The sequence below is a fragment of the Zootoca vivipara genome, chromosome 1 (genome assembly GCF_965207765.1).
Source record: "Zootoca vivipara chromosome 1, rZooViv2.hap1.1, whole genome shotgun sequence".
In the NCBI taxonomy this organism is placed as follows: Eukaryota; Metazoa; Chordata; class Lepidosauria; order Squamata; family Lacertidae; genus Zootoca; species Zootoca vivipara.
In genome coordinates, this window is record NC_142582.1 from 105,301,475 (window position 1) to 105,314,917 (window position 13,443).

General features: G+C 45.2%; 2 protein-coding genes across 13 annotated transcripts in view; one reads left to right on the forward strand and one right to left on the reverse strand.

Moving 5' to 3' along the window:
- Positions 1–698: 698 nt before the first annotated feature.
- On the reverse strand, positions 699–10,142 carry ERG28 (ergosterol biosynthesis 28 homolog). Of its 4 annotated transcripts, none has more exons than XM_060272612.2 (5): positions 9,961–10,142; positions 8,952–9,105; positions 6,292–6,382; positions 2,812–2,930; positions 699–2,543 (listed from the first exon to the last, which is right to left on the reverse strand). In XM_060272612.2, exons 2-5 carry the CDS (start codon positions 9,082–9,084, stop codon positions 2,464–2,466), a joined length of 423 nt encoding a protein of 140 aa, XP_060128595.2. In that variant the 5' UTR covers positions 9,085–9,105; positions 9,961–10,142; the 3' UTR covers positions 699–2,463. The 4 variants fall into 4 exon arrangements, with proteins under 4 accessions (XP_060128595.2, XP_034964117.2, XP_088528627.1 ...); XM_035108226.3 differs by having other exon boundaries at positions 8,952–9,108; positions 9,961–10,127; XM_088672501.1 differs by lacking the exon at positions 2,812–2,930 and having other exon boundaries at positions 8,952–9,108; positions 9,961–10,056.
- Positions 10,143–10,369: 227 nt separating this feature from the next.
- The window catches only part of TTLL5 (tubulin tyrosine ligase like 5), a 112,532-nt gene continuing 109,458 nt past the window's right edge, over positions 10,370–13,443 (forward strand). For 5 of the 9 annotated variants that reach the window (XM_088672423.1, XM_088672403.1, XM_088672409.1 and 2 more), the window contains exons 1-2: positions 10,379–10,487; positions 12,189–12,355. In XM_088672423.1, coding sequence (XP_088528549.1) covers positions 12,279–12,355 — 77 coding nt within the window. In that variant the 5' untranslated portion in view covers positions 10,379–10,487; positions 12,189–12,278. Of the gene's footprint in view, positions 10,488–12,188; positions 12,356–13,443 lie in introns of all 9 variants that reach the window. The other 4 variants (XM_088672412.1, XM_035108158.3, XM_088672458.1 and 1 more) reach the window with 3 other exon arrangements.

Sequence of the window (13,443 nt, forward strand, 5' to 3'; positions counted from 1 at the left end):
AGGCTACAGCTGATTTCTAGCTCCATCCTGCCTCTCTGTGACCTACAATGGTATTGTCTACGTTTGTTCTGGCTTTTTTTTTTTTGTTGCTGCTGTTGTTGCATGATTGGCTCACAGACATTCTCAGATGTTCACCTATGAGCTTTTGGAGCACTATGTATACCTGATGCACCTTCCAGGTTTGTTTTTTTTAGTTAGTCCCTTTTCTGTGCAATGAAACATACAGTGCAATGTTGCGTATGCTTACAGTTTGGTCGAGTATCAATGCAGGGGATATCACTCAGCCTGTGAAGGGTTCAGCTGCCTCTGGGAATCTCTTTCACCAGTGTGAAAGAGCATTTACACTTGTAAACCAAGGCATTTACATAGCTGAGGCAGATGCTCCTGGAATTTTGGCACTCTGGGTCATTGCCTAGTTTGTCTCTAGGTTGGGCCAGCCCCACACTAACCTATAACAAACCTTAAGAACGTAAAGAATGTTTAGCAGTACTTTCAGCTTTGCTCCAAGTTGGGCTGCCTGGAATGCAACTTTCCAAGAGCTGTGGAGCCTCAAAAGATGCTGAGGGAAATGACCCCCATTCTATATTTCGTATGTAAGTTAGATGCACTGCCATGGGAGAGCTAAAATCTCGCCCTCCTTTTGTTCCACCATATGCTGAACAACCTAAGAGTAGCACATTAAATGATTAAGACCGGCATTACTATTTTCCAATTTTTATTTTCAGTTTCAGTAGCTTAGTATACTTATTTGCATTGCAAATTACTTCAGCTGGACTAAATACTGAGCAGCTGGACTAAATACTGAGCACCATTACCAACAAGATCAGAACCCCAATTTCACCTGTTAGCATGCACTTTAAAAAAGGGAAAATCGACCCTTTAGCATTCGTTCACCACCCTGATTGAAAGGACAACTTAACTTACAAAGATTTGGTTCAGCACCAAAATGAAAACGGGCAGCCTGACCCTTTGATTAAATAGGTTAGTATCTCACCATCCTAAGATACCTAGAATGCAGGGGATATCACTCAGCCTGTGAAGGGTTCAGCTGCCTCTGGGAATCTCTTGCACAAGTGTGAAAGAGCATTTACACTTGTAAATCCAAGGCTGAGGCAGATGCTCCTGGAAATTTGGCAATCTGGGTCATTGCCTAGTTTGTCTCTAGGTTGGGCCAGCCCAGCACTAACCTATAACAAACCTTTAAGAACGTAAAGAAGAGCCTGCTGGATCAGGCCCATGGCCCTTCTAGTCCAGCATCCTGTTCTCACAGTGGCCAACCAGTTGCCCGTGGGAAACCCACAAGCAGGATTTGGGCACAACAGCACTCTCTCCACTTGCTGTACTCTAGTAAAGAGAGGCGTATGTATCCTCATCTTTGTGACTTCAGCAGCAGGCATTCCAGTTAATAAGACAACATTTTAGGAGGAGGTGACCTTGCCTTTTTTTGTATCAGCAGTGAGAATCCAATGTCTCTACATGTCTCTTCAAGTCCCCTGTTCTACATGGCTCCTACTTCTATCACCCCGAAACTATGCAATAGTATTTTTTTTAAGGAGCTTGCTATGCCAAGCTTCATTTCCAAGCCTGAGGTTTGGTCTAGCTCTTCTCATAAGGCAGTCAAGGACAGTACTACTGATACAGAAGTTGCCTGCTTACGCTTGAATTTAGTGTGCCAAATGGAGACTTGAAGGAAGTACACAGCTACCTTAGGAAGGAATGAGAGGATAGGTGAGGGGAATAGGGAGAAGTTATCTAGAACTATAGCCTATCCTGTTAAAGGGGAAATTGACAAAGCAGATTCCTCAGAACCTAAAATGAAGAATACAAAAAATCATGGTACCTCTTGCTAAGGAGTGAGGCTGACAGGCAGACAGACAGAAAACCTGATATCTCTCCTTTTCCCTACCAGATAAAAAGAAGCTGCAGTTCTGCACAATTTTTGCCTGTTTATTGAAAAACCATGCTTATGGACAAACACACAGCTACTATGTGCCATGATGACTTTGGTCTGGCCTCTTCCCACAATACCAGTCTCCACTGGATTTTGGGCAGCACTATGTTTCCCCTCTCCTGCTAAGGTGATGGGGGCAAGATATCTATAGCCCTCTCTTCCCTTCCCACCACCAGAACTGAGGATGCTTTAAGAATCATAGAGTTGGAAGGGATCCCCAAGGGTCATCTAGTCCAACCCCCTGCAGCGCAGGAGGGCACCCTCCACCAGGGAAACCCACACCCAGTTTAGAACAGCTCTTCAGGGCTCCGTGTCTGCCGCTGGTCGCAGGTCAAGTACTGCCTGTTCAGATCAAAATCAACTGCAAACAAAAGAAAGGATGACTGAAGTCCCAAGAACGATCTGACCACTTTCGGGGTACGGGACGAGGAGGGAAAGTCAAGGAGGCAATGTGGTAGTAGACACTGGAAGATGGCTGGGAGGCTGATCCGACAGATATGGGATCCATAACTTCAGTTCCGTTTCTTGAGCTGCGATGTTGCTTCTACTTCGAGATATTGCAGCCCAATCAGCATACCCAGGATGGAGAAACCTGAGACAGATGGAAAATGAAAGGGAGCAGAGGACATTGCTACCTCTTCTATATCTTTATTGCATTTGGTTACTAAAACCCCCATTTCAGCTCTGTTTGGTTATGAAGCTTACTTGTTGGCTTTGGGCATATCACTGTCACTTAAGCCTGTCTAACCAACCCATCACAGGGAAAGTGTGAGGCTAAGTTTGTGATCTTCTTGGGGGGGAAAGCAGGCTACAGCTTTAACAAGCCAAGCACCAGGCACCAAAGAATGGGCTCTACTTACTTGCCACCATTAGGGGTGCCAAGACACCGATTGTAGCAGCTGCTGTGCCATAAATAAACACTTCAGAGAGGAAGTGGCCAAGGGCAAGGAAGAAGGTCAAAAGTGTGATGTTATAGAGGCTGCAAGAGAGAACAAAAAAAATGAGAATTATTGCAGGCCACAGAGAGATGCCGACAAAGAAATGAAGAGTCAAGGAGTTAAAACAAAAAACACCCGAAGCAAACACACTCAGTTTTTGCACTATGTCAGCGATAGCCAATATGATGATGCCTTCAAAATGCTGTTGGACTCCAACTCCCATGAGTCCCCGCCAGCATGGCCAGTGGTCAGGGATAATGGAAGCTGGAGTCTAGGAACATCTGGAAAGCACCACACTGGCTATCCGGTAATACAGCTACATGCTAGACCAGGCATCCCCAAACTTCGGCCCTCCAGATGTTTTGGACTACAATTCCCATCTTCCCCAACAACTGGTCCTGTTAGCTAGGGATCTTGGGAGTTGTAGGCCAAAACATCTGGAGGGCCGCAGTTTGGGGATGCCTGTGCTAGACTGGCTTCTGCATTTCTTGGAATTGACAGAGAGCCTCTTGTTGCTCAAATGGCAATTCAGACCAGCTGGTTCAGTCCATCTTCCACCCACTAGTCACCACATGGGATATATGGCCTTCCCCAGGCTGATTAATAGGATTAACAGCATGGATGGCAAGGGGTGCACCAACTTGTGGTAGTTGCTATTGCTTTGGTTAAAGCAAGATGGATAAAAATCAACTGGGATTTTTTAATTTAAAATTATAGTGACTTCGAGAATAACCAGGTTTGAAGTGACCCTCGATTTACCATCAAAATGTAGACACATACAGCACAACCCTATATGTCTTCCCAGAAGTAGGTCCCACCAACCAGCATTACTCACTCACCTGCGTGGTGAAAAATTACTTTGGTATTATCTAAATCCCTCTTATTATTAGGGCTAAAATGACATCACAATTGGAAAAGAATTGGGGACAGGTTTCAGACTTGCCGCGTAACTCTGGGGAAGCAAACGGACCGAGTGCCCATTCTCCTTTAAAAGTACACTTCACCTTGTCGAGTGACACAGTAGTACAAATAGCTCCTTCTCAGCATGCAGTTCCTTGCCACTCTGGGAAATGGGAGATGAAGCTGCCAACTTCAATGATTAAAAAAAGAGCTATTGTGGCTTTTCACACATTATTCCTGTTGGGCCAACAGAGTGGAAGGAGGATGAGCTGGCTTATGTCTCTGGAACAGACTCCACAGCTAAACTCTGATCAGTTATGCTTGCACAGAGGGTAATGGGGACAGCATAGTGCTTTGAAGTCATGGAAGTATTACTAATGAATGAGGACGAAATGGCTACATTTTACTTTAAGTATGTTTGCAGCCCTGGCAGTTAAAAAAAGAATTGTAATTCAAAAACCTTGCCCTGTGAAACCTAATCTGTGCTTTCAAGTCCACATCTTTCTCTGTAAATAAGTGACATTTAAATTGTGTTTGCAAATGTATTATTTCAATCATTGTGATTTTAAATAAATATATGAAATAGAAACAAAAACCCTGGTATGTTTATATACTGTATGCCATTTGCAGTCCTAGGCGATCAAGTTTGAAACCCCCAACTCGAGCCATGATGCTTACTGGGTAACCTTCGGCCACTCACAATCTTTCAGCCTAGCCTTCCTCACAGGGTTGTTGTGAGGATAAAATGTGGGGGAGAGAAATGTGTATGCCAGCTTGAGCTCTGTGGAGGAAAGGTTGATCTAGAAATGCAATAAATAAAGCAGATCGCGCAACTAAAATTAAACTGCAAATTGTGTAAATGGCCAGTTCCTTGTGTAACTAAGGTTGCTTTAACCAGGACTGGGATGATGGAGGGAAAGGGGGAAGAATGGTCTTCATCCTGATGCTTATAAACATGTCAGTCTTACTGATTTCAGTACATCTTAACTTTCTGGTAAGTGTGCTTCACTGTCACTTTGCTGCATCTGCCAGCAGAAGAGGAAGGCAAAGGAAGGGAACCCTGTCAATGCAGATGAAAGAGTGATGAAAATGCAAGCAACAAGGGGGTGGGGGGTATATTTTTTAAAAATGTCAAGAACAGGAGCAGGCAGTCTATTGCAGAGGACCAAAAGCTATGGTGGGTGAACCCAGAGCTGTGCTTCCTTATAGAGGTCCCATATGCCCAACTTGCTATTTTTATAAATTTCTTCAAGCAACTATCCAACCAGATCTCAAATGCTCCTTTATATATCTATATATATAAAGGTTACCAGCTTCAAATGCTCTTTCCACTGACAGTTCAAGACCAAGACAGTAGACTGTTGTCCCATCTTAAGCCTCCTGCAGAGGCTCTCCTGACCTCTCAGACAACCAAACTAGGTCTCTTAGCACACACAACCCCAAGCTAATGCTGAGGTCAAGCCAAATAGAAACATCAGCTCAGCCCATTCATGCATATGGCTTTCTTGGAAATCACTGACACAAACTATATGAATGGAATAAAAGTTCCAAAAACAACTTCCAACAGAAGATGACTGAAAGTGTACTTGCGAGCTATCCAAATACCACCAAAAGATAGGGCGAATACCTAATTAGAGTGTTTCCACTTTTGATTCCAGACCTCTAATCAAACATGTGCTGTAGAATAACTACCTACATTTTGATGTTACATCAGTATTATGCTAAACAGTCTTTCCTTCATGCCTGTGCGAATGAAGCATTTCAAGAAAATAACAGTTGTTGCCTCAACTGCACAAGCTACGTGATAAAAGAGTTTAGGATAACTGTGAGGGAGTCAGGCAGTGACACCATGAGGGTCTGCGCCAGCCAGATTACAGCGATGCCTCACAAGATGAAATTAAATCGTTCCGCGAGTCGTTTTGTATTGCAAAAATTTTGTCTTGCGGTTTTCCAATTTAAACAAATCAAAGGGGGAAAAATATGCAAAAAAATTCATCTTGCGAAGCACGGCCATAGAAAAATTCCTCTTGCGAATCAACAAAAAGATCGCAAAACGCTTTTGTCTTGCGAGTTTTTCGTTGCGCGAGGCATTCGTCTTGCGAGGTACCATTGTATTCCCTCCTCTCACATAACCAACACCATCAGCCATGTGAGAAGGAAAAAGGAGGGCTTGGGGAGAGTTTTATTTTTATTTGCTGGTATAAGAAGTGTAAAATTGTAAATCGGCTCTAGCGCCTTGGCAAAAAGGCAGTATAAAAACCAACAAATAAAACAAACAAACCATTGCCCTCCAGATAAGTGTTGGACTACAACTCCCATCTTCCCTGACCAATGGCCATGCTGGCTGAGTCTGATGGGAGGTGGAGTCCAACAACACTTGGAGGGCCACAGGTTACCAACCCCAGCTATATGGGAATAGAGAAGAGTTACTGTGGCAGCCAAGTGTGTACATGATGGGGAGGTGGGTAAGACAATGCCCCCCATAGCATTTATTGTACATACGTCTTGTTGCGGATATCAATGGCACAGTAGCAGCGAATTACAGAGGAGAGTAAGGTCCAAATACCAAAGGTCCGAGCCTGGAGGCCATTTACTGTGTAGAGATAACAAATATAGAATTACTAGGGTCTGTTGCCCCTGCTTGCTCTGCTCACTAACCCCACTGACTCCTTTGTCCACCCCTCCTCCCTTTACACATGACCAACCCCCCTTTATGCTCGCTGACCCCTTACCCATCCCCTCACAGCTCCCTCCACAGTTCAGCCCAAGCCCCTCTGCTCATTGCTCCTGCCAGCCCACACCACCTTTTAAAGGAGGGGTCAGGGGCTTCACAGAGCAGTTTGGCAGACTCCAATGTGATGGCAGGCAGGTGGCCAGGGAAACCTGTTTAACAACGGGGCAGGCACTTCACCAAGCAGTTTAACAAACCACTCTGTGAAGCACCTGCCCCTCTCCATTAAGCCTTATTGCAGCCATGTTTAACTGGTGGGAGGGGGACAACCATATGAGAAGCGCTTTCCAAAGTGGTTTGAAAAATCGCTCTGTGAAGCACATCCTCCTGTTTAAACAGCTTGCCAATTCTGCCTGCCACCAAATTGTCTACCTGCCTGCCATCATGGTGGAGTTGACAAAGGCAGCCACATGAACTGCAGCATGACAACTGTACATTTTTATGTATATACGGGCGGGGGGCAACTATCTTTTCTGATACTCTCCCAGTCTAGGCAAAGCTAAGCAGTAGGCATGGATAGGGCTCAAGACTAATGGAGTTGGAAAGCGTCGTAGGGGTCAAGGTCTTTCCCAATGATGGAGTAATGCTATTATCAATGCGCGAGGGAGCAGGGAAAATGCTACTGGCAGTTAATTAAAACTACTCATTTACTTGAAGTTTGGTTTACTGGTACTTCAGCTGAAGCCAGCAGGTCCCTGTCTCTACACATAAGGGTATATGGTTGTGTTTGGGATGGAAGGACTAGTCTTAAAAAAATGTAGATGAGCTATTCAGCATTGGACAGGAATGCATGTATAGCTTTGGAGGGGACAAAAATCTAGAAAAGGTGGCAGTGAATTCAAAATGGTGTGGAAGAGCTTAATAATCTGCTAGGCAGTGTTTAGGGAAGCTTTTAATGTTTGATGGATTGCTGTATTTTAATATTTTGTTGGAAGCCGCCCAGAGTGGCTGGGGAAGCCCAGCCAGATGGGCGGGGTATAAATAAATAAATCATCATCATCATCAATGGGTGTCTATGCCTCTATCATAAGGTCCATTCTTCATAAAAAGAAAATAAAAAATACCTGCACTTGCTGGGCTAAGAGATACATTTTACTAACAGTTCTGGTTAGTGGCTTGAATACTGTTCAACAGTGATTGTCCACAATAGGAAATTTTGCTGGGATGATGTCATCTGGGTGGTTGAGTGCCAGCAGCACAGTGTTTTTAAGATAAGATATCTTTATTGTCATTGTCCCCTTGCGGGAACAACGAAATTACTCGGTTGCTATATCCACTCAGATAAAGCATTCCGCATAATCCAAAATTACAAAAAGCTAATTAAAAACAGTAAATATACTACAAAATAACAAGTAAAATAAGATGACTTCAAAGTCCGGGCTTTCCATTTAAGGCCAAAATTGCTCTAGAGAAGAAACTGTTCCTGAGACGGCTCGTTCTTGCCTGCAAGATAAACCAGGCATCCCCAAACTGCAGCCCTCCAGATGTTTTGACCTACAACTCCCATGATCCCTAGCTAACAGGACCAGTGGTCAGGGAAGATGGGAATTGTAGTCCAAAACATCTGGAGGGCCGAAGTTTGGGGATGCCTCATCTTCTGTGATAATGCATTATGAGGTGACAGAATATCACTACAGGTGAAAGGGAGATTAATGGAAAGGGCTTTAGCTCAATGGCAGAGCACATGCATAGTACTTTGGGTTACAGACGCTTCAGGTTACAGACTCTGCTAACCCAGAAATAGCACCTTGGGTTAAGAACTTTGCTTCAGGATGAGAACAGAAATCACGTGGCGGCTGCATGGCGGCAGCGTGAGGCCCCATGAGCTAAAGTGGTACCTCAGGTTAAGAACAGTTTCAGGTTAAGAATGGACCTCCAGAATGAATTAAGTTCTTAACCAGAGGTACCAAAAGGTCTCAGGTTCAATCCCAGGCATCTCCATGTAGGAGTGGAAAATTCCTAAGTCTGCAACCCAGAAGAGTAAGAATGCCAGTAAGAGTAAATCACATCGAGATAGGTGGATCAATTTGGTATAAAGCTATGTTCCTAAGGGCTGTCTGACACATTCACAACTATGTGGTCTTATATTTATTTCACCACATACACATGCTCCAGAAAGCTATAATGGGCCCCTGCTCTCCATTTCATGTACAAATAGTGAAACAAACATGAGCTGCTTTTTTATACATCATTGAGGTTTTGGTATACCAAAGGTACACAGAGTGTTTCACCTAAATTTGTAACACGTTTAGTGGCATTCAAGCTGTCACTGTTCAAGCAAAAATAGCACTAGCCACCTCTAGAAGTTTAAGTAAGCAGAAGGTTGGTTATTTTGAAATTTGAACAAAAAATTTCAGAGCTCAGGCAAGATAACCCAGGATTAAGGTTCCAGAATTTCTTAAGTGCAAAAATGACAACCTGTGCACCTTACCAAGGCTCGGTTTCCCAGTGTATAGTTTATCAGAGAGGAAACTGTGATCTCTGAAGCTTTGCACTGTGTTCCCCATGGCAATAATGGACACCATAACTAGCCAGCTACGGAGTACATTCAGGAAACGGCTCATCTTGAAGTGTCAAAACCGAATCTGCTAATGGGAACAAAGACAGAATCCAGAATTCACAATGCTTCCATGCATCATAATTCAGTCACCCTCCTTTAATTATGTCTGTAACCTTTCCTCCTAAAGTAGTGTAAAGGGGCTTCATAAGAATCACAGCAAGGGCCATAAGCTTATTTTATCATTCCCCTTCATCCAATTTGTCCTATACGATTGCATTCCATAATAATTACAAAGATGGAAATCTCACACGCATCGTCCACAAAGCCACTGGCCTGTCTTCCAGAGAGGACTGGTATGTAGCTAGCTGTCTTAACTTTGATCCTCTGCATGCTGCCTTGGGGTTAAACCACAATGGACGGGGGGGGGGGGCTTATTTCACAGTAAATACATTTAGGATTGGCTATTGGAGAGAGGATCAGCCTTGAGAAATCATTTTATGTTCAAAATCCTAATTTAAACTACAGGTACAGCAGAGATAGCTGGCTGCCCAAGGGGGGAAAAGGGAGCACGAGGCACAGTTGGTTTTCCAATTAAGATGCTTAGCTTTGTGCCCGGTAGCTATATCCAGTTTAGACGATTGCTTTTAGGAATGATGATTTTAAAAGCTAACTCGCTTCTTTGCAGCCTTGTAGTTGGCCCTAGTATTAACCATTCTCACTCCTCTCCCACTGAAGGGAACAACGTTTGTACCTACAGTACAACGTTTGTCATATTTAGGAATGCCCTCAAGATATCAGCCCGCCCAAATTCAGTTCCCACGCTGCAATGCCACCTGCTCGCTTGCCTCCAAACCTACCCGCATCCACATCGCGCCTCTTCGTTATCCTCCACCCCCAAAATGCAACCCCACCCATCAATGGACACCCTACAGCGCCTTACCTGGTCCTCAGCCACAGCAGCTCTCCACCCTTCCTCAAGCAGCAGCAGCAGCAGCAAGCACCAGTCCCGCCTCCCCGCACTCTACGCAACGATTAGCGCACTGTTGGAGCTTGGCTTCCCCTGATTGGCCGCTACGCCCATAGCTAGACCTCTCCTCCGCGCCACATGGAAGGGTAAGCGACTGCGCCAATCACACGCGTGGAACCCTTCTGAGGCGCTGTGACGTTTTCATCAAAGGCGTGGTTAGAAGAACCGACGGCGCTACGGCTCCTCGGTTCTTTTTCTTTTTTTTAACAGAGGGAATCTTGCAATACGCCATCTTAGCAGAGGCATAGGCGAACGAACGGGCGAGTGTTCCTCTGTGCGCATGCGGGCGGGGAAGGAACCCGGGCGGGAGCCGAGAGCCGGCGCTTGCGCAGACGCGTCTTCGGCGAGGGAGGGAACGGTTGCTTGTTGGTTGTTGTAGTAACAGGAGAAGCGCCGGCGGGAGCCGCGGCTACCGGGCCCGAAGGGAGATGAAGCAGCAGGTAGGGCGCTGGGGGAGCCCGGCAGTGACGGCGCTGGCAGCTGCAGAACTTGCTTAGGCAGGCGGCTTGTGCTTGGGCGGCGGCAGCATCTCCTCTCCTGCTTAACAGGAAGGACCAGGCGGCCGGGCGTGGGGGACCTGCCTTGGAACCGAGGGCGAGGGGCGGCTCTCGCCCCAACACCTCCCTTTTGCCTAAATAGAGGTACAGGCCAGGGCGGCCCGGCTGGCCGGCTGAGCAGCAAAGTTCGCGGAGTTCACACCGGTGATTCCTGAGGGCCACATGCAGGACCGCCTTTTCCCTCACACTTTCACCCCCGAACCCCCTACAGACCTGGGATGGGGGCCCAGTTTGTGGGGGAAACGCGTCCTCTGGGAACGGTGTGCGTTTCAAGTTGGGGCTGAGAGACGTCGCTACCCACTTGCAGTGTCTCCCCCCCCCTCCCCGCGGTGTCCCTGCACCTCAGTCCGTAGAGCTGCCTGATTACAATTAAACATCTTATTTTGAACAAACTGCGCTGGCAGAAAGCACTTTTGGGTTGCGGAGCGATGTTATCCCACTGTGGTGTGTGTTGGAAGGGATTTGAGTTTCATTTTGAGGAAGGAACTGTAGGAAAGCTTGCCTCGGGCTACCGGGAAAAGAGCCCCAAAGTCACAGTAGGAGAGTGTGAACCGAATAAAAAGTTGATAAAGAAACGGTGCTGAGCTGAATCTGAGTTGAACTTCTGACAACCGGCAAGTTTTCAGCACAGGCGCCTCTCTCAGCTCTCCCCTTCCAGTCTATGGTATACAGTACTGCATAATCTTTTAAACCGGTAGATTAGAGCCGGTGAATTAGTGGGCAGTACATGTCAACGTGTCTGGGATAAGGATATACTGTATGTAACTATCAGGTTGTGACTCGAGTGGATGTTTAAGGTGCTGATTCCCATAGCAGTACAAGTAGTGTAACTCACCTGGAGGAGGAAGGCAATCATAGTACAGCCTTCTGCCAGTTATTTATTCATTGAATTTTATCAGGTACAGTATATTTATAAACCTCTGAGCATCAAGATACAGTGGTACCTCTGGTTAAGAACTTATTTTGTTCTGGAGGCCCATTCTTAACCTGAAACTGTTCTTAACCTAAGGTACCACTTTAGCTAATGGGGCCTCCCGCTGCCGCTGCACGATTTCTGTTCTCATCCTAAAGTAAAGTTCTTAACCCGAGATACTACTTCCGGGTTAGCAGAGTCACTAACCTGAAGTGTTTGTAACCTGAGGTACCACTATAATGCCATGTACTATACAGAAATAAAAATAAAATAAGAAGAATAGATAAACATTCTCAAAATGCAAGAGGCACTGTTGCAATTTCTGCATGAAATGCCTGTGAAAATATGGCTTAGATCAATATTAAAGGTGGTCTGTTGGAGAGTATTAATTATTCATATTGGTATCCTCCCCTTTCTCTAAGAAGCTCAGGGTGGTGTATCATATTTTATCCACTCAGCAATATTGTGAAATAGTAACTTGGCTCATAAGCATTGCGGTTAAGGGGGATTATTAGCTATGTTCGCAATACCCAGATTCAGCACTCTTGTCATGACACCACCCTGACTTTCTTTGTAAGGGAGGAAATAATGCCAGGATACTCCATATCTGCAGTTTACTCAAAACAGTCATCATCATCATAATCATATTATTATTATTATTATTATTATAGAAAACAGCACTGGTGGATAGGTTTACTGATTCTACGGGGGAGAGTTTGAGAGGCCACTGTTTCTGGGCTGTATGAAAACGTCCACAGGAAATGCCCGTTGGAATGGCTCGGGACTTGGAAGAAATAGATTCGTCCTCAGAGGAAGAGGAAGCGGAGGAAGGACCAGAGTGAGTTAACATGGCACCTGAATAACATTGAAACTGTACATCTTGCATCTCATCATCCATACTTGGAAGATTAATTCTCGTTGTTAAAAAAGAGGGGGGGGCTGTTGGTTGGTTACAATGCATGAAAGATCAGTATTCAGCTCGCACCTGAGTATTCTTTTAGAGCCCGAAAAGTTGTGTTCTGTAATTCTGGAGTCAGGAAGATGGAATGAATACATGAACATACAAAGCTTTCTTATACCAGATCAGACTGTTTGTCCATCTAGTCCAGTGTTTTCTACTCTGACTGACTGTGACTCTCCAAAGTCTTTCTTGCTCTATGATCCTTTAGCTGCATATGCTGGGAACTGAACTTAGGACCTTCTACATGCAAAGCACTTGCTCTATTGATGCTGTGCATCAATAGGAGTATAGCATCTACATCAAGGGAAGCAATAGTACCACTGTATTCTGCTCTGGTCAGACCTCACCTGGAGTACTGTGTCCAGTTTTGGGCACCACAGTTCAAGAAGGATACTGACAAGCTGGAAGGTGTCCAGAGGAGGGCAACCAAAATGGTCAAAGGCCTGGAAACGATGCCTTATGAGGAACGGCTTAGGGAGCTGGGTATGTTTAGCCTGGAGAAGAGAAGGTTAAGGGGTGATATGATAGCCATGTTCAAATATATAAAAGGATGTCATATAGAGGAGGGAGAAAGGTTGTTTTCTGCTGCTCCAGAGAAGTGGACACGGAGCAATGGATTCAAGCTACAAGAAAGAAGATTCCACCTAAACATTAGGAAGAACTTCCTGACAGTAAGAGCTGTTCGGTAGTGGAATTTGCTACCAAGGAATGTGGTGGAGTCTCCTTCTTTGGAGGTCTTTAAGCAGAGGCTTGACAGGCATATGTCAAAAATGCTTTGATGGTGTTTCCTGCTTGGCAGGGGGTTGGACTGGATGGCCCTTGTGGTCTTTTCCAACTCTATGATTCTATGATTCTATCACTGAGTTGTGGTTAGGGTATAAATAAAATTATTATTATTACTACCATGAGGCAGAGTGAGACAGGTGCCTCAGGTGGCAGATTGGAGAGAGCTCTGTGTGTGTGCC